We start from the raw sequence: 27,051 nt of genomic DNA, 5'->3' as shown, positions 1-27,051 counted from the left end.
ATATATTAACACCTGCAACAGGTTTGCAAACAAAATGCTATTGCAAGTAAAATTAACAATGTACCTTGCGGCCCAGGCGAATGGCATTCTGTACTGACCCAGCCGCGTGCAAACTTGTCTAGCAACCTTGTGCACTTTTTGAGCAGTCTACAGGAAAAAGAAAGCATATTGCACTAACAAGTTGGATGTAAGGACTTAATTTCATACAGAAAAGCACTTCACACGTGTATTTTATTACTATTGCTGAAGGAGCCACGCGGTTGCTACTGGTGCGTGTTTGGAGAGGAAGGGGGATTTCTAGGGGGCAGCCCAGTGCTTCACAGCCTCTGAGGGAGTGGCCACATATACATCATGTTGTAACCACGCCCCCAGTGTAGCATGGCCAGGCCCTCTGTACCAATACCCGTATACTAAAATGTTGGGAGGTATGGTTAAACAAAGATTACCAAAAAATTAACTGCAAGACAGTAAAGGCCTCTGTTTGGTATAACAACCAGAATCATGTGTAGCCCACTGGGATCATGTGTAAACAGTCACTGGATTCCTTGGTGATTTCTAATATCCATATTATTTACAGTAGAGAGTGCATTATCCCATATACAGTAGATTGGGTAAAAACAATGATTGAATATTGTGCCAAAGGGAATCACCAATAACAATGCATTATACTAATACATACACTAAAGGGGGGATTCAATTGGCCACAATGTGACGCGATGTGTCTCCAGAACAGTTCAAGTCGCATCCAAGTTTTTATCAAAATCTCATTATCTCCTGTGTTTTATAGAGATGCAAGAGAAAATAAGCAGAGATTTCTGTACTGTATTGGCCGGCATCGAAGCTATATCTGGCGGCTCCTCACAGCCAATTGAATTCCCATTTAAGATTCTTTGCAGCAATTTGCATTGCCAACTCTTACTCTGTATTTGCATGCTCAAAGGAGAGTTGTGAACAGGAGACTTGAAATATAGACTAAGGATAACATTCAATTAGCTATTGTTATCCGTACATTACAGTCAATTACAGTAATGAAAACTCTGCTCTCTTTTGCTCACACCTCTATGTATAAGTTCGAGCTAAAAAAAATTAAGATCTTTACCAAAGCATCACATGGTAACACACAGTATTATGCTACTGAGGCATTTTGACCATAGAATCTCCCCCTGAGAGTGTTGATTATACATGATTGTTATATAGCAGAGGACTATGTATGTGCTTTTCCCTCTAGGGGCTATCAGTCACTTGCGTTCCTCGTAACCAAGTGCAAGCGGACTAATAAATAAAGTCACATTCAGAAATATATATGTAAAGGTTTCAGGAACTTATCAGTGCGGAAGATATATGAGATAAAGCTGTGTACGTGGGGGAAGATGTTTTCCGGCGGACAGCAGACTTCCTGTCAGTAATCCCAATAAATAATCCTGCTGTCATCCTGTTTTAACCTTATACTGCAGCACATGGCTGATAACAGAACAATATTAAGTGCTTTCATTTTTACTTTACAAGGAATGAAGTGGTTAGTTAAAACAGGAAATTATTAATTAAATGTAAAGGAAGTCATTCAATAACAGGTCAAAACTAACTAGCATTAAAGGAAGCTAGTGATTAACAAGGAAGGAAAAAATCATTTAGCTGGGAAATAAATTAATTGTTTTACTGCTCAAATTTTGCTCAGTAAAAATATACACTTTAAAACAAAAATAACCTTTGCAGGATCGGAGTTTTTGATGTACGGCTCCGCACAGTGTGCGATGTTCCCCTGTAACACTTTCTCTACACGCACTACCAAAAAAATTTCAGGATGTGGGTTTGTCACTGAAAATATTCCCTGTAATCATAGAGAAAAACAGCAATTAAGAAATGCATAAAATGCCTTAAACAGGTGTGACAACAAGAACTACTCACATTTCACATAGAATCGACAGTATATTAGTATATCCAGCCCACAAGATGGAATATAAACAATTAAAAAATTAGCTTGGTTTTCCACCAAAATGCAGCAGGGAAATTAACAGCAATAAACTGCAAATAATCTTATAATCGTTTATAATACATAGACACAGTCTGTATGATGGGTGTTTTGGGCAGTGAATATACAGCTTAGTGCTTGTTCTGCAAGCTACTGGTTCAAATGCACAGCCTCAAAATGCTGGACACTGCTCATATTTACATGAACCTGTTGTAGTGGGAATATATATGGGGTTGATTTTATTTTCATCAGTTGCTTAATGTTAGAGACAGCATAAGAAGAGCAGTGTAACATTTATACTAAAGTAACTGTCACTTTTAGTGATGAGTTGAGCACATAAGCAGTACTTCATCATCATCATCATCATCATTTATTTATATAGCGCCAACATATTCCGTAGCGCTTTACAATTGGGAACAAACATAGTAAACTAATGAACAAACTGGATAAAACAGACAAAGAAGTGAGAAGGCCTGCTCAAAAGCTTACAATCTATGGGACAATAGGAGTTTGACACATGAGGTTAAGTCTACATTTTGCATTTCGGCCCAGCCAGACTGCAAAGGTAAAAGTGACTCATAAGCTAAATGATCCTGTCACACAACAATGTTGGTCAAGGGGTAGTTGTCTTGTGTAAAATTGTGTAACGGGTGGTAATAGGGTAATGTAGTGAGGTTAAGAGGGTGGTTGAGGAATATTATAAGCTTGTCTGAAGAAGTGGGTTTTCAAAGAACGGTTGAAAGTTTGTAGACCAGAGGAGAATCTTACCCAAGACTTCACTCAAGTAAGGCACAGACTCACTTCTACATTGCCCTGTGGTTAGTATTCTCTTTTTATTAATATCCTTACTTGTTTAAACACTTACTGTCCCAATATCGGCCGGACAGTACCGATTTAAGGGGACAGTCCCGCTAAACAGTATTTTTGTCACGATTTCAGGACAGTTGGGAGAGGTATGTCCTTTTATTGATACATATACAAGCGGTAGGTACAAAATGAATGGGTGTTTTTAGGGGAGGGCAAGGGGACTGGGAGCAGTGCATTGTTTCAGAAGCGCTGGGCACACCCCCTGAGAACATGACATACCCTAATTTGACATGGCCACGCCCAATCCCCCTGAAACTTTCATGTAAAAGTTATGCGTTATGTAATGGGAACAATTTCTGACATTTGGTGCGCAGGGAATTTTACATGGTGCTTTAACCTGCAGTAACCAATCAGATTGCTTTCATTTTTTCACTGCATTCTACAGCAATATACTGGCTGACATCAGGTCTACCATCTCAGTGCACTGACCTGAAGTTTATGTGGTTAGATTTATTATAGTGGGTGGCGGTCTTCTGTATAATCTAATCTAAATAATCTAAATCTAAATGCAGTGATAATGTAAATTAATGGATTGTTTTTTTCCATTAAAAAGAAGTATCATAAAAAGTACTTCAAATTCATTAATATAACTATATCCTCCAATTGCATTGTTAAAAGCAATATATTTGATATAGTTAAGCTGAGCTCTGCTCCCGGTCTTTGTTTGCATACCAAGAGGTATATTTACTAAACTGCGGGTTTGAAAAAGTGGAGATGTTGCCTATAGCAACCAATTATAGCTGTCATTTTGTAGAATGTACTAAATAAATGATAACTAGAATCTGCTTGGTTGCTATAGGCAACATCTCCACTTTTTCAAACCTGCAGTTTAGCAAATATAGCCCCAAATGTAATAAACCAAATTAGAAATACATTAATACCATGTTTGTTTACACAGACAGAGGTCAAATGTCTTTCATAGCTGTCTTCATTAAAAAACATAATTATAAAAAATGTCTTCTCCTCCAGAGATAATTCACATATTCATATTTTAAAATGTATGAGTCACTTTGGCATGAAAAGAATTAAACAGGTAAAGAGAACACTGTTTTTTTATTCAGATGGGTTCTACTTCAACCACATAGATTTACACAGCAATTACAGAAGTTAACCATACCTGCCTTTCAACACAAAATAATTTATAGCCAATAGTAAATTATAGTGATGTTTTATTGTTGCCGTGAGTTAAATATGCCTCACCTCCTTTATGTAGTGAAAGTGAGATTCCGGGATACCATGGATAAGATTCTCAGTGGCTGACGCCCTTTTAGGATTCCCATCTGTGGCTGCATCCGATGAAATGTTACTCAACATTTCTCGTACCGATGATGGGTTAAGATCCACATGGAAGTCAGCGGAAAGCTTGCAGTTATTTTTCACATCAAATAGTGCAAGACTGACAAAGAATGGCTCAACCTGAAAAAAAATTATATATACATTTTACAGGAATGAAATTACAATGCCAGGTAAAGGGATTTTTCACTTTCATTTATTTTCATGAACATGCTGCACAGCAATACTTGCAAAAAAATACAGTAATTTACTCTTAAGGCTTTCTTCTGTGCATTTCAGACATGTATTTATATAAGCAGGTAGAGCAATGTCTTATCATTGAACTTTGCGCATTAGATACAATTGAATCCAAAGAGCGACTGTGCGTCATAATGAGGATGTGTGATGCACAATTTGTAGTTTACTATATAATTTACTAGCCAGTATTCCAGTTATTCAAATGCATGACTTTGCACTACAGGTCCAGGTAAGACCCATTTCTGAAAGTACAAGCCCTTGGCACAAACACTCTCTTGTGGCATCATATACCTACTGTTCTGCAAACACACCCAGCTTTAGAAGAATTGATTTGCAGGCCAAATCGGCATGTCTCTGGAGTCTAACATTTGCTCTGTTCAATGGGAGGAGTTGGTCAGATAGGGGGTATTCTTTGATGGGTGCTGGTTAGGTGTATCCATGAGCTTATTTCTGTACCCACATCAGGGATATGTTTAGCCAAACTGTTGCCTTAAGCAGAAACAGGAATATTGTCTCTTCCCTCCTTATAAACGAATGATTAGCACAAACCATTTTCTTTAAGGATTATTGGATTTATCAACAAGGTAAATACCATTCATTTAGACATTTACAGCAATACAACTGCCATTTTTTAAATTCATTTTCTTGATTTTGTGGCTCCCAAAACGTCCCTGGGAATGTCCAGATCGGCAACATTAGGAGGAGAGCTCAACAAAAGAGTGTGTCTATGAGGGGGGCAGCAGTCATTGGGATACTGCACTCCAATTCTCCACAGGGGCAGCAACATCATAGCCCCTTCTGGTAGTGCAGAAGGATTCTGATAAATCTTGATGGTGCGCTGCTACCGGGGTATCTAGGGAACAAGCCACCACAGCCTAGTTCAAAGAGCTCTCACTGCTGTAGTTGCAGGACTTCAGGTCCGGGATCTGCCAGTATTGGAGCCAAGTTTGATTTAGAGGTCACTAGAACCCAAAGGCAAAGTTACGAAAGTCAGTCTGGACGGTTGATTTACAGAATAAGTCTCCCAGCCCAGACTTCGGGCTAGATTTACTAAGCTGCGGGTTTGAAAAAGTGGGGATGTTGCCTATAGCAACCAATCAGATTCTAGCTTTCATTTATTTAGTACCTTCTACAAAATGACAGCTAGAATCTGATTGGATGCCATAGGCAACATCCCCACTTTCTCAAACCCGCAGCTTAGTAAATCTAGCCCTAAGTGTCGTCAGAGTGAAGAGTGGACTGAGAGTGGACTGAGCCTCTACTGGCTCTGGTAGCGCGCTGACAGGATGGCGAACGCATCCCTTACACTAGTTGCTGCCACCACCTGCTGGTGGTGGCAGCAACTATTCTCCTAGAACTGGGAGCGCCATGTAGGTGAGTAGTTGACATTTGCAGCCAGTTAGTGCCTTATTTGGTTAAGTAAAATCCCCCAAAATATCTGCAAACCTCCAACAAGGTGGCAAAATAAGACCATCCTGCCACAACACAGAACGAGCCACAAATTGATTTTCTTGGGGCAGATCAAAGGAAATGACTGTTAAGCTTGAAATGCACTAGATGAAAAAGTAGGTGCCCGTGCTGAAATAAAGGATCGGTGAGGACAGCACTGTTTGCGGCTTATGAGCCGTATTGTTTTATAGTGACCTCTACAAGGTGATTTTTCCCCTGCCAGGGTTGAATGCCCCAAACATGTCAGACAAACGATAAATCAACCCACTCTAGATTGCAATATTAACTTACCAGTCTAATTTTTAAAAACAAAATATTAAAATTAAATTTACACAGGGGAAATAGTAAAGATAGAGGAATTGTGTGCATAGAACACAGATTTTTTTTAAATACATGTTGTGATTGTGCTGGCCTGATACAACCCTTCCTAATGTGCACATTTTAAGTACTAAAAGCCATAGAATGTACCACAGCATCAGCTATTTTTAATGCTTTCCTTATCAAACAAAAATTTAAGAGAACCTACTGCCTACACACGATGGTGACAACCCCTTTGTGACTGGGCCAATATTCAAGAGAGCTTAGCCTATCAGTTCACTAGCAGTATTCCGTCTTGAAAACACAATCCTCTGCAAATCATTAGAAAGGGTCAGCATTATTACATGGTAAAAGAAAAAACATACATTTGTCAGGGGACCTTCAGCATTTTCAGTCACATTCCCAAGTATATTAAAGCTCAGTTCCTGGCAGCAGACTATGAAGCGATGGCTGCTCTTCTCTTCAAATGGTCGTATGTCTGGTTCAATGCCAGAGAAATCCAACCTCTAAAAGAAATGGCAAAAAGTACGTCAGGCTCTTGCTTTGTAAAGACACATATATATATATTCATATTCCAAATGTAATACTTCATTATGCGCTATTACTATTCTAAGAGCGTCTAATTCATACAGTGAATTAGCAAGTACGGGCAGTGTGTATGGTCCATAAATCAGTTTATAGCACAGGGCAATCATTGTGGTGTAACAATGTCAGCATGAACAGCAATCAGGAGGAGACAAATAAAGTCAAATCAAAGTTAACTGACTTTTCCCAAAGCTTACACTTTCTCCTTCACTGAATTGTACAGGCAAGGTGCTGCATCGTTGCTGGAGAAGTGCTCAGACGTATTTCATCACTGTGCAGTTATATCTCATATTTAAAAGAATCAGAAGTTACAGCATAAAATAGAAAACTAACTGTTGCATGATAGTGTAGAGTCGGTGGAGCTATTTGTGTCTGACTCCACCCCTCATTATACTAGTAGACGGGTCCAGCGCCACCTACTGGCATGATGCCACATCAGTGGGTAGGGTTTATTTTAGTAATTTGGTGGAGATTAAGGGCTAGATTTACTAAACTGCGGGTTTGAAAAAGTGGGGATGTTGCCTATAGCAACCAATCAGATTCTAGCTATCATTTTGCAGAAGGTACTAAATAAATGAAAGCTAGAATCTGATTGGTTGCTATAGGCAACATCCCCACTTTTTCAAACCCGCAGCTTAGTAAATCTAGCCCTAAGTTTATTTTTTACTTACATGCTACAGTATTTATTAAAAAACTTTGAGCCTAGGAATATAATAATAACTTAGGAGCAATATTTATATATTTTTTTTTCTATTTTAAACTCTTATTACAGGAACTTCTGTTCAGCTACCTGATCACCATCGACATTGGGCAGTGTTCCGGCCTAGTGGCTTTTCCCTACATGGTCAGAAATATACAACCAGAATTTCTTTTTGGAGCTCATTGATTTTCAGATACAATATATTATATTATCTTGGTGTTCCCATTTAAAAGCAAAACACCACTAATCAACATAACACCCATTGTCTGCATTTGAATGTGGATGGCTTGGGACCACTGAGGGCGATGTCAGACCCCCTATATATAATCTAGGACTGCAAGAAGGAGAAGCACAATCCTTTCTAATGGGAACATGCCATCATTAATCAATTGTTTGTACCAACTGCAATAGTAAACATTGATGTAGGTGCATTTAGAAAAATATATTGACTAAACACTTGAATAATTTAAAGGGGATACATTTAGTACACAATGAGCTGCATAAACATGTTAATAGTTTATAATGTCGAGAAAAGACAGGTCCATCAATTTCAACCTTTTATACGTTTGAGAAAAGCAAAACAGAACCCCTAGAGTGACAGTAGGCAATTTAGTCTGATGGGGGATAAAAATAAATTACCTGGATAAATCACCTCCTTAATGTCCTCTACTAACTATAGCTACAGATAGCAATTCTTGTAAGAAAAGCATTCAATCCATTAAAAAAGTTTGTTTGTGTATTTGCCATAACCAGCTAATGTGGTAAGGAATTCCACAGCTTCACCGCCCTTACAGTAAAGAACCCCTTCTTATGCTCATGGTGAAACAGTGTCGTTCATTCACAATTAATAACCCCTTGTCCTCTGTACGGTCCTTGGTACGAACAATGTTTGCTAGACAAATCCTTTTACTGACCTCAAATATAGATAAAGATATATATGTGCTCGACTTGTGATCTCGACTTCTATGTCCGGATTACATTTAGGTGTTTAGGTGCCCAAAACTGTACCCCCATTTTCAAGATGTGGGACATACAATAATAATACTATTGTAGTGCCCTACAAATGTGATGCCTTTGTAATTAAATAACATTGCTATAAACCCTTCTTAAATATGAATTGAGTAACAGAAGTATGGTTACATAAGTGACAATAATCTGTAAATTGGGTCCATTGTTCATTTGTTTCAGATTGTAGACTGCACTCGATGTATTTGAATTTCTGTACAGATAGATATCAACATCTCTAAAGAGTCTGTAAATAGAAACGGTTAGCAGTGATATTCACTTAAGTGGAACAGGGAAAGTGGAATAGGAATAGACAGAGACAACAGTGAAAGAGGCAGCGGCTACAGATATTGTGACAGCTAGAACAGAGGCTAAACAGTCTACGGAGAGACTCCCTCTTCAGCATCCCATCACTACAGGAATGAAGCTCTGCACTGTTGCCCTGTTTGCTTATGGAGACAGATACCTCCACCAGAAAGTCAAAGGCCACTGACAGAGTCCTACTTGAAGAAAATCAGGTATGTGGTAAGTTGTAACTCTTATTCTTGCCATGCAAACACTCAGACATTTGTAAAATAGAATGCTTATTTTAAGATGTATGGCCATAAGTAACGCACCATTTTTCAATTCTTGCAAAAATGGTCACCAAGAAATGACCAAGTCCATTGGTTAAATTGTTCTCACTCTCATTGTTATATATATTATGGGGGGTATTCAATTGTTAGCGTTAACGGAAAAAAACGAGCGCTCAAAAAATCTTAGCGTTAATACGGTAATTACTCGCGGAATTTCAACTCGCTGCTCCCTGAGCGTCGGGCTGAAATTCCGCGAGTAAGCTACCGTATTAATGCTTTTCGCGCACAATATTACCGTATAAACGGTAATATTTTTTGAGCGCCCGTTTTTTTTCGTTAACGCTAACAATTGAATACCCCCCTATATTATATAAAACAACACCATTGGCTTTCACTGTGCATTAATACTAAAGAAGCAAATAATCTAGTATATCTCCCGTTATTACAAGGACCTAAAGTTAATTTTGCCCTAGGAACATTTTACTATTCAACTAGTACTCTAAAGAAAGAAAGAAACATTATCAATGTACAAAACAGTAAAATGAAATATATTAACATATATTATTATGAATATATTAATATATTAACCTGCACATCAGAGTCAAATGAAAATAGGTTTTGCCTTGCTTCACTTCTGCTCAACTTATTCAGCTGTTCAGTCTCTCTTCCATACTGTTAAGAAAGGAAATAAATTAAACAACAATTACGCTAGACTGCAAAAATAAAACACAAAGATTATCAGAAAATATTTTGAGTGCAGACATAACTTTTTTATTTTTTATTTTTAGAAACTGTTTTTGTTTTTTTGTTCGGGACAGTAAACGCTGTCCTGTGATATATTTTTTAATTAACACCTTTATACGGGCACAAACTGCAAAAAATGATATCTATAGATAGAAATGAGTATAGCAATGCATTGCCAAAAAAACATACAATTGATAAATAGTACTATTACAATAATAAATGATGGAACACAGTCATAGGATTGGCTTAATAACACAAATTGTATTTTATTCAGCAATTTACTATCCTAATAGTACTATAATCAATTACTTATATTTTGGCAACTATTTGATACATACTATTTTATTTACTATATATAGATTGTATACACTCTCTTCTTTATAGACAGCTGCTTTCTTCCTTTATTTGTATAGTGTTAGCATTAACCAGTATACTAGAGCGCTTGAGCTTCATTTTTTCTCTTCCTCATTTTATTTTGCAATTTCTAAAATATAGAAGAATTCCAAATAGGTATAAGGTATTAGAGGTTCCATTTTTGTTTTAAATCAAAGTAAGTGTATATGTAAATGTAAATGTATTTGTATTTTATCCCTTTAAGCACTATACATTAGATTGTTTTTGTATTCTATTTTTATATTGCATTTTATTTTTTTTATCTTTTATCTGGTAAAGCATGTATAACATGCAATACCATAGCGTGTTATTTAATCAACATCAAGCCTATGTTAGAGCATGTAAACATATGTTCTAACACTAGGAACACTGTTGGAGAGATAATCTGGATCTTAATAGACCCACAGAATCATTTTCCCCATGTGTCCAGCAAGCAACTTGGGGGTAAATGTATTAAGTTCTGATTTTTGCAAGTTGCTGCTATTCGGCGAGTTTGCAGTGAAAATTTAAAGCGGCAATGGCTTTAAAGGCAAAACAATGCCTTTAAAGCCATTGCTGCTTTAAATTTTCACTGCAAACCCGCTGAATACCGGTGACTTGCAAAAATTGGAAGTTAATACATTTACCCCCTGGTGTCCATGATATACGAAGGGTGGTGATTGTGTGGCCACACGTGATATTATTGGATAAAATACTGGGGCTATGATTGGCATGAGGCATTATGCAAAGGGCAGTGTATGGTCGGCACAACTGTTGGGAATAGGATAATACAGTGCTTGACATGAGGCTGTTACGCACAGGACAATGTATTTTGCACAGCGTTGTGTATGGTGGGATCAACTCTGGATGTGAGGCTATTATGGGGGACATAGGGCAGAATAAGGTGGATGCAGGAGTGTGGTTGGCATAAGGCTGTTATGCTGGGCATGAGGTTATAGATGGTGAAAAAGAGACCGTTGTGCTGAGCACAAGGCTACATATGATAATCATGGAGCCCTCCTTTAGCAGCTATATCTAATTATCATACAGAGACTTCGCTATGCCATCAGAGTGAGATTTGTTTGCATAACAGTCTTGGGAGAACTCATTTCATTTTACACAGCTGAGGTTGTGACAAAGAATGGAAGTGTTTATATGCAATATATGTTTTTTGTTATTGTAAGAGTAAAAATATTTATTAGCTTTAGTTTCACCTTGATCATAATAGACTTTTACATATCCCAACATTTATCCAGGCTTATTTAATGTAGTTTAAATGAAAAAGTAAAACCTTTCCAAGACCAAAAAAAATCTTCTCGCTTAACCCAGACCATAGAAACACATTGGAAAATTGGTTTCCAGGCACATGGAGCCAGCTGCTTAGGATTTTATTTCAGCGCTGCCTTTCCAAGTCATAAAAAGTGATACCTTCACCAGCTCAGGATGCATGCTCTTCTCCAGGCTCTCCATCATGTTCTCTGTTTTTCCAGCACCCCCGCCCTCATCATCTGCACATTGGAGAAAAGCATATGTGAGAGCCAGAAGCCTAATAATTACCGTACATCAGCATTGCTGATTGGTGCTGATTGTTGATACTTGTGTAATCATATTATTGGTCATCAATAGAAACATTTGGGTTTATTTAATAAATGGCGCTGTGTACACATTTGCTATAATCAACAGCAGCTGATCAGATGTCTGCTTTCACCTTCTAAAAATAACAGCTGGAAGCTGATCCGTTGCTACGGGTTACAGTACATCTGTGCTCATTGCACCATGCAAAGTGATACTGTAGTAATTTTTTAGTGATACAACAACCATGTTTTGATTTCTATTATTACCTGATTATTCCAGGTATTAAAAAAATTTAGTGGGAAAAGAATAGGCAATTATATATATATATATATATATACACATATATACATATCAACATCATCATCATTTATTTATATAGCGCCACTGATTCCGCAGTGCTGTACAGAGTACGCATTCACATCAGACCCTGCCCCATTGTAGCTTACAGTCTAAATTCCCTAATATATACACAGACACAGACAGACAGGCTAGGGTCAATTTTGATAGCAGCCAATTAACCTACTAGTATGTTTTTGGAGTGTGGGAGGAAACTGGAGAACCCGGAGGAAACCCACTACACACACACACACATATATATATAATATATATATATATATATATATATATATATATATATATATATATACATACACACATATATACATAAATATATACAGATATATATATATATATATATATATATATATACATACACACATATATACATAAATATATACAGATATATATATATATATATATATATATATATATACACACAGTGGTCAAAGTGGGACGGCACGGAGAAGTGGCAAATTATACTCACTTATATTTCTCATACCAACCCTTTTACATTTCCTTTTCCACCACTGTATATATTTTCTTTTCTTTTTAAAACATATTTATACAACTTTACTTCAATTTTAAACAGAAAACTGCACCATTCTGCCCCACAAAATCTGGAACATGAATTATAAAATTATTTTGGCCGTTCCCTTTTAAACCAGATCATTTTCTTCCTTTCCACAGAGCTGACATCTGTAGGAGCGGAATGTTGAGAATCAGTCATTCTTTGTCATTGTCCTTCCATTTACTGTTTAGCTTGTGCTGTGTGTCTCTGCTGCTGGCTGATGTGGCCTTTCAAGGTCCCTGTCAGCTGCATGTATGAGTTCGCACAGAGTCTATTGGCTGCAGAATAACTTTCCGTGCACATAAAGCCAAGAGTAAGTCACAGGAAATTTTTCAAAGACAACCAGAGCCAGCTATTTTTCCGCCAGCTATCAACTGCTGAATATACTAAAATGCTTCACTTTTAGAAAGTTCATCATATGCTGAAAGAGGTCTTGCAAATAGAAAATTTGTCAGCAGTTGCTCTGTGGTATTGTCAACCACGATTTTTTCACCGATCAATTTAAAAGTTTGAATACTATTGCTGTATAGAGTGACACTTGTTTATATAGTGTCTTCAGTAAAAAAAAATGCAACCTACAAGTGAAAATATTAAGCCTTATTTAAAATCACAGTGCTTTTAAATAATAAGTAAGAGAAACTTTGCAACCCTTAGGTTTCATTAGTCTTGACTATTCTACTCTGCTAAAAGCTGATATCTGAAGGACTGCTATGGGTTACAGCAGGGGTGAAATGGTGCATCGCTGGGGGTCATACCAAAGCTTGCACAACGGCCCGGCTATGCCACTGTAGCCTCCTGGGCCCTCCTCTCTGCAGTGGCAGAGAAGTCAGAGAGCCTCATTTGAGCATGTGAGATATGATGCATGCACCCACTGAGCATGCACTACTCAGTAGACGACTTTGGGGGCCTCGAGGGAGTGCTGCGGAGTGGGCACCGAGTGTGCACCCATGGTAGTTTCTCCACCGCGTTACAGCACATCATTGCTTTTTGCACCAAGAGTTGCTTTTAAGACTTGCAATGCATTGGAAATTAACTTTCTTTTTGCTCTCTTTGATATGGATATGATATTTGATATGCAAATAAAATTTTGCACTATAGAGATTAAACACACCTGGCTAAATCCATTACACTAGCTTGTGGGGGTCATTCAAAAACTGATGTAAAATGTACTTAGGAGTAGTAAATCCCTTCTTACAACCTTTTGTGTAGAAATGTGCACCTTTTAAGTTATTGGACATTATTGTGTAGTAGCGACACACATCTTGTCGTGCCAGTAATATGCAAAAATAGAAGATGTATTTATACAAATCGTGAGTAATAATGGTGAATTATTTGTTCAGTCACTACCAGAAAACCATTCCTCTCAGTCTTATTAATCTTTAATGCATAGCAATCTTTGAATGCAGTATAGTCATTAATTAACCTTGAACGGGATCCACAGAGTATTTCTTTTCTTGCACCAAGCTGTCTGTGTTGAACTGAATGATCTTCTTCAATGTCAGCAACCACTCCTCCATTTCCTGTTCCGTCTCAGCTGCCAGATGATGGCTGGACTTATCCAGCATCCTCAGCTCAAACGCATTACGGCGCAGCTTTGGGCACTGGGGAGAGAAGAGGGTCTGTCATTCTCAGCCATAACAGGTGGCACAGTGTTGCCGCTCAAGTTACCCTACGTATAATTTAGATCATTAATCTCATATAGTGAGTGGAAGGTGAAGGATGCAGTAAATGTTATCAACACTTTTCACACTGTGTTTTTATACTTTTGTTTGTTTTGCTATACAAGTCAAAGCTTTGTTGTGATATAAATGTTTGACAGTATTTATATAACAATAGGGCAGATGTACAGTATGTTAAATGCGATGGATCCCATCAACTGAAGAGGCCAATGTCGCCATCGGCCAGGGAACACAATCAACTCAGAAGCAGTTGAACCTTTCTTAGCCGAACAAGGCAGAGCATGATTGAATGTGAGTGTCATGTGATCGCCTCACATCCAATCACTTGACTCCCTCTTCTTCAAACTGATTCAGTCTCTCTCAGCTGATCAATGATGAACTCTTAACCAATGACATCACTGGGGGAAGTCTGGCAGCCACTTTTTAATCTGAACAAATACCCAGAATAATGCAACAATTCCCTAGAGACCGCTATTACTGTAACTGTCCATCACTGCAGACATTCATGGCTCTCATACCACATCAGATAAGTATACAATAAATGTAACATGCCAGTAATTAAAAATGATCATGGATGTTTTATGCAAGCAGGCATGTTGCCCCACCACTACATTGTATATATTTATGTAGCTTGTTGTTGCGAAAAAACAATACTTCTTCCACATCCAAGGAAGGCAGCATTCAAACCTATTGTTTGATAATGAAAAGAAAGTACATAATATTTTTTCATTTTACTTTAGCTACCGTACAGCTCCTGATGAATCAGTAAAGTACAAATAAAATAAGGAAAAAAGGAAAAAAAAGTTCTTAAATTACAAATCCCCTACTGGAACTTAATAGACCCCCTACTAGAAAGAATAGTTTAGACAGAACACTGTGATGAAACAGACAAGTGCTGTTAATTATATTTTATCAAGCTAACAGTTGCCAGAATTGTAAAATCATTTCCAGTGATGTAATACTTCTATGCAGGTTTATATAAGAAAATTACGTGCTGGCTACTCTAGATGTACATTGGTGCACCACAAATAGCATTGTGAAATGTTAATGGTAGTTGGATATATTTTGATTAGTTTATTAATTAAAAATAAAAACAATAGCAAGAAATATGAGCTTAACATTCCAAGAGAACGGGATATACAATAGAAACTGCACATAGAAAACATAAATATAACTTGTTCTATAGAGTTTATTGCTGACACTGACATTTTTCCTGGGTCAAATCTTTAAAGCTTGAGATTGTCTCTGGTAACCAAAGCTGGAAACTTTGCCATTGGAATGCTTGCGCTGGTCTATTTATATGCAATATTTCCTATTAAAGAGAAATACTGTCCAGGAAATCAAATTTAAAAAACAACCAGAAATAGACTATGGCCTAAAAAATAAATAACTCTCAAATTACACTTGCATGATTTCCTGATACATCTTGTCTTGACCCATTATTCTCAAAGTATTTATTTACGCATTATTTAAATTAATTATTTTAAATCTAGTGGAGTGGAAAACTGCTATTACTATTCATATTAATATAACGATTTGCAAATATGTTAGAACACTAATATCAATAGTCACAATTTTATTTTAGATGTTTGGCCATTATAACTTCAAGTTAAGAGAACTAAAATGTTATTTTCCTTTAATTGTATTTTGCATAGCTCATACTTGCCAACTGTTAGGATCTCCCCTCCTGGAGATCCCAGGGGGAAGGTCCTGGTACCGAGGGCAGGGGCATGGTTGTGCGGAATACGTCATTAGATACCGCCCCCACTACTGGAATGCTGTCATTTGCGGGATGATACAGCCGGGGGTGGGGCTATGATGATGTAATTCACTGTAAATTGTGTCATTAGGCCCCGCCCCCACCCATTTCACAAAGGAGGTGGGTTAGAGCGAGAGGTAACATTGCTCTCTCGGGAGTCTGAGAGAACGCCTACAAATTCGGGATTCTCGCGGGAAAGTATGGCATAGGTTAAGCTATGAGAAACTGTATCTTTTTTTTTGTTCTATGTCTAGCCAACAAGAATAATATGGTGAGGCAAATATTACCACCATACTATTGGATTATCCATCTTTTGGGCTCTAGCTCTGGACTTTACCTGACTTCCTGTGTTCCCTTTATCTTAGCACAGATTCACAGCAGTATAAACCTGCTATAAGCTGTGCACAACAGAAGGAAGTGAGGCGAGGATAAAGGAGAGCACAGCATAAAAAAGGAGTAACTCTGCACCTGGGCAAAACCATGTTGCATTGGAGGGGGGGGGGAGGCTTAATTTAAAATGTGGGGGCTGATTTATATTTCTGGTAGGGCATGTCCTAGGTCAACTTTAAGTTTCAGTGTAAAAATAAAGCTATCAAGTATTTCTGTGCTACATGAATAAACAGTCAGTATTCAACTTATGTGCAAAATAATAAACTAATATGTACCCCTTGCTTTGTAACATGGTTTGTCTCGGAGAACATTTACTCCTTTTTTTGCCTTATTTTCCTTAATGACTTGGGTCCTGTTTTTTTTTTTTTTAAATAAAAAACCCTCTATAATACAGGAAGCATAATCTTTCTTCTGGTCTACAAAATGAAATTAGCAAAAAAAACTAATTCTAAGATACATCTAAAAATCATTATATAGGCACTATGACAGAAGAAAGCACTTATCAGATTCAGCGGTCAATCAGAACCGGTTAGCTAGTTCTGATAACCATCATCATTATCTCTGTGTATGGGCACCAGCACTTACAAGTAATACTACTACTGACCGGCATATGTGCCTCTCTGTGTGGGTCTGTATCACCGATTCCACCAAAGGCGCAAGTATCAGAACTGGGGGCCCAGGAGGTTACTGCGTCAGTAACGCGCCCCTACCCAAACCTGGCCATGGAGCCGGGAGATACACTGTACCGCCCCTGTATTGATTCAGTTCCACTTGAAACACACAAGTCCTGATGATGTTTTGTAAACTGTGCAAATGCAGAGCTGTAGTTAAACAAAGAATCCTGATGCCCTTCCAAGAAACTGGTTCACAAGACACCATAAAGCAGTTTATACACCTTCAGCTGTATTAGTCACATGCTGCTTCTCAGAGCTGATGCAAGTCTTATAGTCAGTGTGACACATTGTCTGACAAACTCATTTTATCTAGTTCAGTCTAAGACACATAACGTGAATTGACTCCACTCTGGATATTCGGTACCTGAATGACATCAATGCAGGAATCCAGGAAGATACAGTTTTTCAAGTCCTTTGAAGTTTTCTCATCTTTGTACGAGTTTAGGATATAGGAACCATCAGGCAGCTGAGTGAGGGCGAAGTACCGTCTTCTGAACACCTATTAACAGAACAGAGCGAAGTTATTTTTATAAATAAAGGTAAATCTGGGAAATTTGCCTCTTAGAAACCACACTGCATTTTCATCAATTCACCACTAGTCATAAACTAGAACGTAACCTTATAGGTCCCTGGAATCCAATGCTCCCTCACCCTTCAGAAATATTTCCTAATTATGCTTTGACAAAAAAGCTACAGTTCCTTTCACAGTGTGATGCAGAGCCCTTCCATATAAATCATATATTTATTATTAGGTTGTACTTGGACATACTTGAATACTTTTTGGACCTCCCCTTCTGGAGGTCCAAGGAGATCTGCATCATCATGGCAGCCTCCCCCGCTGTGCAGTGCTGTGATTCACGCATTCGTGCAGCAGGGGGAGCAGGCCAAGGTGCCGCGTTCCGTAACGAATCTCGTCATCAAATCTCCGCTACGCCTACTTCACTAAGGGAATGGGAGGGATCCAGGAGGGTGTCTTAATTTCCCAGGAATCCAGGAGAGCTCATGAAATTCGGGAGCCTCTCGGACACCATATTTTATATACCATAATTGTGTATATATTGTTTATATGCTATGCATATAAAAAAAAAGTGATGTGTAATTCGACAAAAAGATGGTGCCCATGAATATCATGTGTTTGCTTCTGTGATAGTTCTCATTGTACTGTACGGATGGTATTCTGAAATCATGTACTAGCTCTGTTATGAGTGTTTTTATGTATTGCATGTAGTATTAGGGACATAGAAACATAGAATCTGACAAAAGAGAAGAACATACAGCTCTATCTTGACTGCACTTGTGTGCAAGGTTCCTTTTGTTATTCTATGTTCTATTTCATATTACATTAACAATAGCCATATGTTTGTCCCATGCAGTCTTGATTTTTTTTACTGTATGAGTCCCCAGCACAACTGCTGGGAGACTGTTCCATGGATCTATCACCAATTCTATAAAATAAATCTTCCTTGTGTTACTTTTCAATCTTCTTCCATCCAATATCAAAGTGAGCCCCTTGTCTCCTGTATTTTTATAAAATACTGCCTTCCTGAATCCTAGTGAAAGTTTTATATATTTGAATATTTTTAACATATCACCTCTGTCCATTCTCTGATTGACGCTGTACATGTTTAGCTCTTGACGTGTTTCCTGCAGCCCATGCACCATTTTAGCAGCCCTTATCTCTGATAAGTGGCGATGGAAAATCAGCCTTATCATTGCATTTTAATAAGACTGCTTAGTAACAAACTCGTTAACTGTATTTTACAATGAAAACGACATTAAAGTATGTGAGCTAGAGATGTGTGGAATTTTCAAAACTATTCCACAGAATATTGACCTCATTCCACATTTGGGGATTTAATTTTACACAATACTCCAGTGGAATTTAGCCTTAAGGGTTCCGCACAGAACTCCTTACTTCTACCCCAACCATGCCAATAAGCACAATGAATTAACACGGTCGCTATCCCAGCTCTATAAATTCTGCAAAATGTGGAATTTACAAACATAGTGAAGAACGTCATTCCAAAAAATGACAGAGCAAAAGTGGAACTCAAAGTGGAACGTAAAGGTAATAACCCTGGAACTTTGCACCCCTATGCACCAGCCTGTTCTGCCAAGAAATTAGATTCACGCAAAATTCTACTTCATGCATCTCTTATGTGAGTTGATACAAAACATATTAATAGGTTGGATTAGAAAAAGAGATACATAGGCAATAGAAATCAGATTGATTTTCATTGCATTAACTCTAAATGCCTAGCTGGAAATACTGAGACAACCACAAACAAGGGAAAAGTAGAGTTAATTTATTCCAGAGCATATCAAGAGACTCACAGAATATTATTATTATCAGCTTTTATTTAGAAAGAGCCAGATATATACTAAGATAAGGCCCATTAGGCTCCTTGTGAATATTGGCTAACTCAAATGAGCTCTATTTACTTGATATTCTTGATGGTTTAACAGACATAACAAGGACAATTAAAAACTTACTATAAATCCAAAGAAATAATAGATTAAGAGATGAGAATCTTGTTTGCACCATTTTACGTTCTACAATATATGATAAAAATATGGACTGACGTTACTCATCAGAGTTCATAATTGTGCTCCCCATTGAAGCTTTAAATAACTTTAAGTACTTTTATAGTACAGTTAAAGATGTACAGTGTTCAAGCACATTTCCCTGAAATTATTGGGGATTATATAGTTGACTAACTCTAAATACATATACAAGTGTAAGCGCCGTAGTAGAAGTAGGAGAGGAGTGCGGAAGTGAAATTTGTATTTTACGCTATTCAAAAAGACTTGCATCCAATGCTATATGAGGCCCATTGTATTAATTTTTACCTCGAGGCATATTTATGCGTAACCACTTTTGAAGTGGATGAGGTCATAATCAACCTGTAGCCAATCAGAACTTTAACAGCACAATAGCTGACCACCCATATAAACTAGTTACTAGTGTGTGATACATTAGCACAGGTTTCTAGAGTAAAATACTGTACTTTACTAACTCTCTCCATGCCAGATTCTAACCCTAACAATTGTCATCTGTTTTAATGGAACTAGAAGCCATTTTTACATAGGAACTATTTATTGCTGAGCGAATGTACAGTATCTCATCAAGAAGACATGGGCTGGATCAGATTAAGACTATTGGTGTACATCCATATTACAATTGTTATGTTTGTAAAAGGAAAAAGGCAGCATGTACTTACAATTAGCCAAAACACGCTTACAAAGTCATATGATGCATATAATAGATTAAAAACCGTCCTTTGGAAAGAAAGCATTCATGTATTTCCAAGTATGAAAGATAAGAATGCAAAGCACAAGGCAATCACCAACATTTCCCAACCTATTATTAGTAAGTAGGTACTGGAACTTTGTCTACAATGCTGGAGGTTGTTGGGAAATAACTTGCCAGGAAACAAGTGAATGCATTCCTTTCTTACTATCAAACATTTGGAGCCTTTGGGCTAGATTTACTAAGCTGCGGGTTTGAAAAAGTGGGGATGTTGCCTATAGCAACCAATCAGATTCTAGCTATCATTTTGTAGAAGGTACTAAATAAATGAAAGCTAGAATCTGATTGGTTGCTATAGGCAACTTTTTCAAACCCGCAGCTTAGTAAATCTAGCCCTTTGTCTTGTCCTCTCTAAGTGATACCCAGTATAAAAGTTAAAGCTGTGCAAAAAGTTTTCCCTTAAGCCATGATGTGTGCCACTTCATCTTGTATTTGGCTATATTTCTGTGTTTTTACCTGGTCAAAACTTTCATGGGAACCTATGTAAAGAATATTAGTTGCTAGCTCCTAACTTTACACTGTATCTAGTATAAAGAGTCACATAAACCAAGACCCACATACAGTTGCCTTGGCAATGTCACTGGTGGCACTTAAAAGAAGAACACTATAAACAATATGTACCGGTAGATTTGTTTTTGGCAATGATGCCATCTTCCCTCAAGTAGCAAGGATCCCATGCCCAAGATACCAAAGGATCAGAAGATATTCACACCCACTGACACCAGTAACTGCTGCTTGTCCAGGCATAAGAGCCTAGAGAAGATGGTCAGTGAAAGGTTGTTGTGACGATTAAGTATTATTGTTATTTTCCCTTAATATTCATTTATGACAATGTGCATATTGTATGTAACCTTTCAAAGTGTGCTTTGCTGAATGACCAAAGTGACCTGTGCAAATGACAGAGTCTTTTGTAAATAGACAAGCCCAGGGACAGATAAGCATCTCTGAGGAGTTTGTGTATACAGAGGATGTGGACTCGACCAGCCGCGCAGAATGAGCAGAGGTGAGAATCATGCCCTCTGAGATCACTGACATATCTCAGGGATAGATAACTCACTTTAAAAGCCCTGTGTCATTCTGGGAATCAATCTGTCCTGACTGACAGCTAACCACTAAAGGTGGAGCTGAGAATTATGTTAAATCAGCTGCCTGACCTAGTAAAAGTGTGCATTTTCTAAGAGGAGACCTGTGCCTAGGTCAGAAGTGTGCCACCTATCTCAAAGTGTACTCCTCTCATGCCTAGCCTTAAACTAGTAAGTTAGAAGTTAGGTTTTATTTCCTATTTTATTTCTGAAACTTATTTGTGCAACTTATTTTGTATGTCTTGCTATTAACTGTTTTCTAATTAAGCCTTGGAAACATTTTTTTTGCATTAAATATACTTAATCTAGCATATTCTCCCTGATTCTTTGTGAATTTACGAAGTGAGGCTCATGCTACATGTGTATGTGATTTAAGTGTGAAACATTAATAAGTGGTTTTAGTGAACACAAGGACACCATAGTAATTCCTTTGTAGTGGCGGTAAAGGTGTATTCATTGGTAGGTGACTAAGGTGACGTCAGTGACGGCCAGCTGTTACAGATTGCTGTATCTGAGACAGGCTGGGCGTTCCTGACAGTTGTCAAAACATAACCCATACTGGACAAGCCGCAGCAGCTATTGAACGGAGTTATCTTTCTTTCAATAAGCAGTGTTTATTTATTATTATTTACCTACTACAATTATGCCTGTAGACACATCAGTTAGAGAAGAGGATCATTACCAAGAAAAATAATGTTTTATGGAGTTGTTCCTAAATATGAAGTTAGCCATTAAGCACTCTATAAGACATCTGCGTTCATGGATGAAAGACAGCTGTAAGCTTGAATGTAAACGGAGAAAGTGCAATGTTAGATTGCCATAAGTTTAGAGCATGTACTGTACATTTATGGCTATAAGTAATCTTGCTAATGCACTCTCATTTATTGGATGGCTTGTCTGGATAGCTACTAGCTTTGATTTACAGTAGCACAAAGTAACAGTTTTATGTAATTTAGAGCACACATTGCTAAGCTTAAATAAAACTGGGAAATTAATGATTTTGGCAGTGTGCAAAGCATTTTGTATTATGGTATGTTAGAAGTGCAGGGCCGGTCTTACAGAGAGCTCTGGATATGTTCCAATCACTGATGTGAGTCTTCTGCATTGCAGATTCTACACATAGGATCGCTATTTACATCTTCTGTGTCGCTCGTGTCTCATTTTATATACTTTAATACACTTATTATGCAAAAAGTGTATCAAATAATAAATCAATTAGCTCTTTGTACTTGACAGAGCTTCTAATGAACACTGGACTATAATCTTTTACAGGCTGCTCAATGTATAACCTGATGGGTACAGGCTGCTCAATGTACACTTGACTGTATACTGCATAAACTCACCCCCCCCCCCCCCTCCCACAGCAGTCCTATTTTTCACAAGACAGTCCCGATTTCTGGTTTGGGGTTGTGGCTTTTGGATTGGCATGGGCCTCTGAGAGTTGTGACATATGACAAATATTATATCTACAATAACATACTCCTTACCTTCATGGTGACAGGAATTGTGGTACCAAAATTGGCTTTATATAGCCAGCCTTGTTTAATAACTCCTCCCTTGTGAGAACAAATTGATGAGGAATCCTGCAGGCAGAAGAAAAGGAGCAACATAATTAACAATACTATATTCTAAAAGCTGCAGAGAAAGGCCTTAATTACCGCCTAAATTATCAATGACATGACCTGTGTCTGTTCACACTTGGAAAATGTGTGCTCTTGAGCTTGAAATGATGCTTGTTGTCCTACGTGACTACATATCAATTTTATTACGCTGTTAATATTAATCATGTAATGAAGCTTATAGACCAGTGCATCTCAAGGAGAGTCGTCAGTTTAGGTCAGGTCCACTTGCTTGAACCAGAAAGATCTACACAGGCCAAACGGGAAAGGCAATAGATGTACAAATAACTAAATGACAGGATACACTACACATGGAAATACAATGAATAAGTATCTATATATTATATATATTTATTATGTGTATAATTAGAGGCTATGTTTTTTTTTAAATAAATTAATGGGTGGCATAAAGTACCAGAATAAATTACTGTTTGCACACTAGTATATCAGTCATAGTAAAAATGATGCTATTTTATAGAGTCGCTCAGTGAAAAAACATTGTATTGTGGGTAATCTGGGAGTATGGAGAACACTGGTATAAAGCAGCCAAGCCAAGTGCAGATTTTCTGACAATAGTACAATATAGCTCATTCTATCACTGCCTTTACTTGTAATTTAAGTTTTCCATTGCAGAAAATAATGACTACATTTCACAGTAGAATACTGAATTTTAGCAACGTCTTACCTCATCTTTGTCGAAGTCTTCATCTATCTCAAACATATGGTTGGGTGTTTTCTCTGGCCGAAATGATTTACTAGAAATATGAAAATGTGTAAATGTATATTTATCGATATTTGAAATCACAACAAACAAGGATACAACCATAACCTACACAGTTATAGAAAATGTCCATAATATTTCTTCCCAGCTGCTGAGGATTTTCAAATAAAGCATGTCTTTTATGTATAGGTGTTTTGCCATTTTGTCAGGAACAACAATGAATACACCAAATTCTGACCATTATGGTTTCTGTGACTCCTCTTTCATCAAACACAGAGGGCCTGATTCATTAAGCAAATTAAAGCAAAAAAATTGAAAGTTTTCTCCTGGACAAAACCATGTAACAATGCAAGGGGTGTAAATTATTTTTTTTATTTTGCACATAACTTAAATACTGTAGTTTTTTTCGTGTAGCACACAAATACTTGATAGCTTTATTTGTACACTGACATTAAAAGTTGCTCTAGGACATGCTCTACCCTAATTACAAATCTGCCATCACATTTAAAACTTGCCTCCCCCTCCAATGCAACATGGTTTTGCCAAGGTGCAAAGTTACTCATTTTTTTGCTTTACTTTCCTTAATGAATCAGACTCAGAGAGTGCAATGGGCTCCAAGCACGTCAGTATGCCAGAGCTTAGTTTGAAAAGACAATTGTCAAAAAGAGTTTTCCCGATTAGTACAGGTAATGTTAAGTTTGAAATTTATTTTAAGTGCAAATACTTTTGTTAACTACAAAGGGCTTACCAAGGCAAAGCTCGAAAATCCCCCGAATACTCCTCATATTTGTAGTTCACCACTTTCCAGTCTGAGATGTAGTATTTTATGCACTAAAAACATAGAAATATATAGTGTATTATGAATGCAATGTTGTTTCCTGGAGCATCATATGATATTATCTGAATATTTACAGAAAGCCTCAAAAACACCAGTGAAGAAAATCTATACCATTCCTGTAACTGAACTGTACTAACCAGCGGTTCCCAAACTGTGTCCTGCTGCTATCTTACAGGGGAGCCACAGCCAGGGCCAGTGGTAAGCAAGGGCGGGGGACTACTTGGTAATTATTTTGGCTTAGGGGTGCCTTGAAAAAAATTGTGCAGACCCTAAGGGTGCCTTGAAATGAGATAGTTTAGGATCCGCTGGAATACTAACCAAGAACTATGGAAGTTATTGTTGGGTGACCAGCGAACTGGTAATGTTGCTGTTGTAACCATGGTGCTTTCAAAGCAATCATACTACATGCAAAATGCTCTGTAACGTGTTGTTCATTAAGCATTACGTCTCCCCAATTATCCGAACGGCCCATAGCCTTCTTCATGCGGTACATATAAACTCTGCACACTGACATATGCATAATACATTAAAAAAAAACAAATGTTTAAACAATTTTATTTTTGATAAGTTTGACAGCACATAGCACATGATCTGATCTAACTAAGGTAAAATACAGAAGATAACACACAAAGCTTCAACAAATAACACAGATGAAAAGAAGCCAGTGACAGATTTATATTTTTAATAAACGTTAACATTGGTTAACTCCAAAGCACAAAAGAGAGAACTGATTTAGTGAAATTCAGGTTATGTAGAAATGTTACACATTCGTGATCTTATTTTTCACCAGTCCAAGAGCTGAAAAGGTCACATGACTATAATGAAAAACTAATTTTATAATCAGACGTTACTGATATTTTTCACAAAGACATATTGAAGTGTATTAGATTAAACTGTTACATGCAGTATTGTGACCTATCTTGTATTAGGCAGCATGGTGGCTCAGTGGTTAGCACATCTGCCTTACAGCACTGGGGTCATGAGTTCAATTCCCGACCACGGCCTTATCTGTAAGGAGTTTGTATGTTCTCCCCGTGTTCGCGTGGGTTTCCTCCGGGTGCTCCAGTTTCCTCCCACACTCCAAAAACATACTGGTAGGTTAATTGGCTGCTAACAAATTGACCCTAGTCTGTGTGCCTGTCTCTGTCTGTGTGTGTGTGTATGTTAGGGAATTTAGACTGTAAGCCCCAATGGGGCAGGGACTGATGTGAGTGAGTTCGCTGTACAGCGCTGCGGAATTAGTGGCGCTATATAAATATATGACGATGATGATATCTTGTATTAGGTCATTGCAACTTAAGAGTTCACAGTGTGTTATTATGCATTTTGTCAACCCCACGCTCATGGGGGGTTTATAGATGTCCCACATGAGTTTGTAATTTATTGCGGTATTCCATAATAAAATAGTGAGATTCTGAGGAAGTCATTAGTCAGAGTACACAGCAGTGACAAGTGAAGCAGGATGCTGATCACCGCATGACTGAGTAAGTGTGATGTCTGCTTGTCCAATCAGTTAGGAGCAGGAGAGACCACAAACAGCACAGCACCAGCCTATATCTAATATCCCCTCCATTATATTAATGCAGTTCTTGTTTCATATTGAATCACCTGTCTGAATGTCACATTTAAATTCAGAGCAGTAGCCAGGTTGGTATTGTGAGTGATCATATCAGCAGACGTTGCAGGTACTGTCTCTTTCATATCTAATCCCACTCCTCTCTTTCCTTTTATCGCCTGTCTTTTTGGGACTGACTGATTTGTGTATCTGTGTGTAATCACCTCTGTTACCTCCTACAGGAATTTTAGCTAAATGATTTATAACACCCACCCTGTAAATCCTTGACCATTTTAGTCATACTTGCCAACTCTCCCGGAATGTCCGGGAGACTCACGAAATTCGGGCAGGCAAATATCCCGCATATGGCATCTTGCTCCTCAAAATGACGTGATTTGCGGTGAATCGCATCATTTTGGCCCCGCCATCCGTGCTGAGCCAAAATAATGCGAAATACCGTGTACCGCCCCTCCAACCACGCCCCCCTGCCTGGGATCTCCCGAAAGTAACTTACCAAAGGTTGGCAAGTATGATTTTAGTGCTCTGTGTTTTTTAATGTTCGCTATTTGTCTACAAATCTTACTGTTTAGTAGAGTTTGTTGATCTGTACACAATAGCAACTTGTGTTTTGAGCACATACAAAAAGTTTCTACAACGAATCTTGAGCGTTCAACTGATCTTTGAAATATTGGAACTGGTTCATGTGTAGGGGAATACATACTTCATTACCACCCGGGTTAAAATAATCTTAAACGGCAGCGGAGAGCACCTACTGTTTTAATTGTTCGAAACTGGTGACCCAAGGTCTGCAGACAAGCAGGAGATGAA

At 37.8% G+C, this 27,051-nt stretch overlaps 1 protein-coding gene across 2 annotated transcripts in view; it reads right to left on the bottom strand.

Moving 5' to 3' along the window:
* Positions 1–27,051, bottom strand: part of DOCK11 (dedicator of cytokinesis 11) — a 216,527-nt gene that overhangs the window by 144,942 nt on the left and 44,534 nt on the right. For both annotated transcript variants that reach the window (XM_075187236.1, XM_075187237.1), the window contains exons 4-14: positions 24,579–24,661; positions 23,795–23,864; positions 22,978–23,073; positions 17,463–17,597; positions 14,020–14,197; positions 11,543–11,622; positions 9,587–9,670; positions 6,499–6,639; positions 4,037–4,252; positions 1,706–1,828; positions 65–147 (exon numbers count right to left, since the gene is read on the bottom strand). In XM_075187236.1, coding sequence (XP_075043337.1) covers positions 65–147; positions 1,706–1,828; positions 4,037–4,252; positions 6,499–6,639; positions 9,587–9,670; positions 11,543–11,622; positions 14,020–14,197; positions 17,463–17,597; positions 22,978–23,073; positions 23,795–23,864; positions 24,579–24,661 — 1,289 coding nt within the window. The remainder of the gene's footprint in view (positions 1–64; positions 148–1,705; positions 1,829–4,036; positions 4,253–6,498; positions 6,640–9,586; positions 9,671–11,542; positions 11,623–14,019; positions 14,198–17,462; positions 17,598–22,977; positions 23,074–23,794; positions 23,865–24,578; positions 24,662–27,051) is intronic.

This window comes from Mixophyes fleayi, chromosome 9, assembly GCF_038048845.1.
Source record: "Mixophyes fleayi isolate aMixFle1 chromosome 9, aMixFle1.hap1, whole genome shotgun sequence".
Lineage (NCBI taxonomy): Eukaryota > Metazoa > Chordata > Amphibia > Anura > Limnodynastidae > Mixophyes > Mixophyes fleayi.
This window is presented reverse-complemented; position numbering and strand designations above follow the sequence as displayed.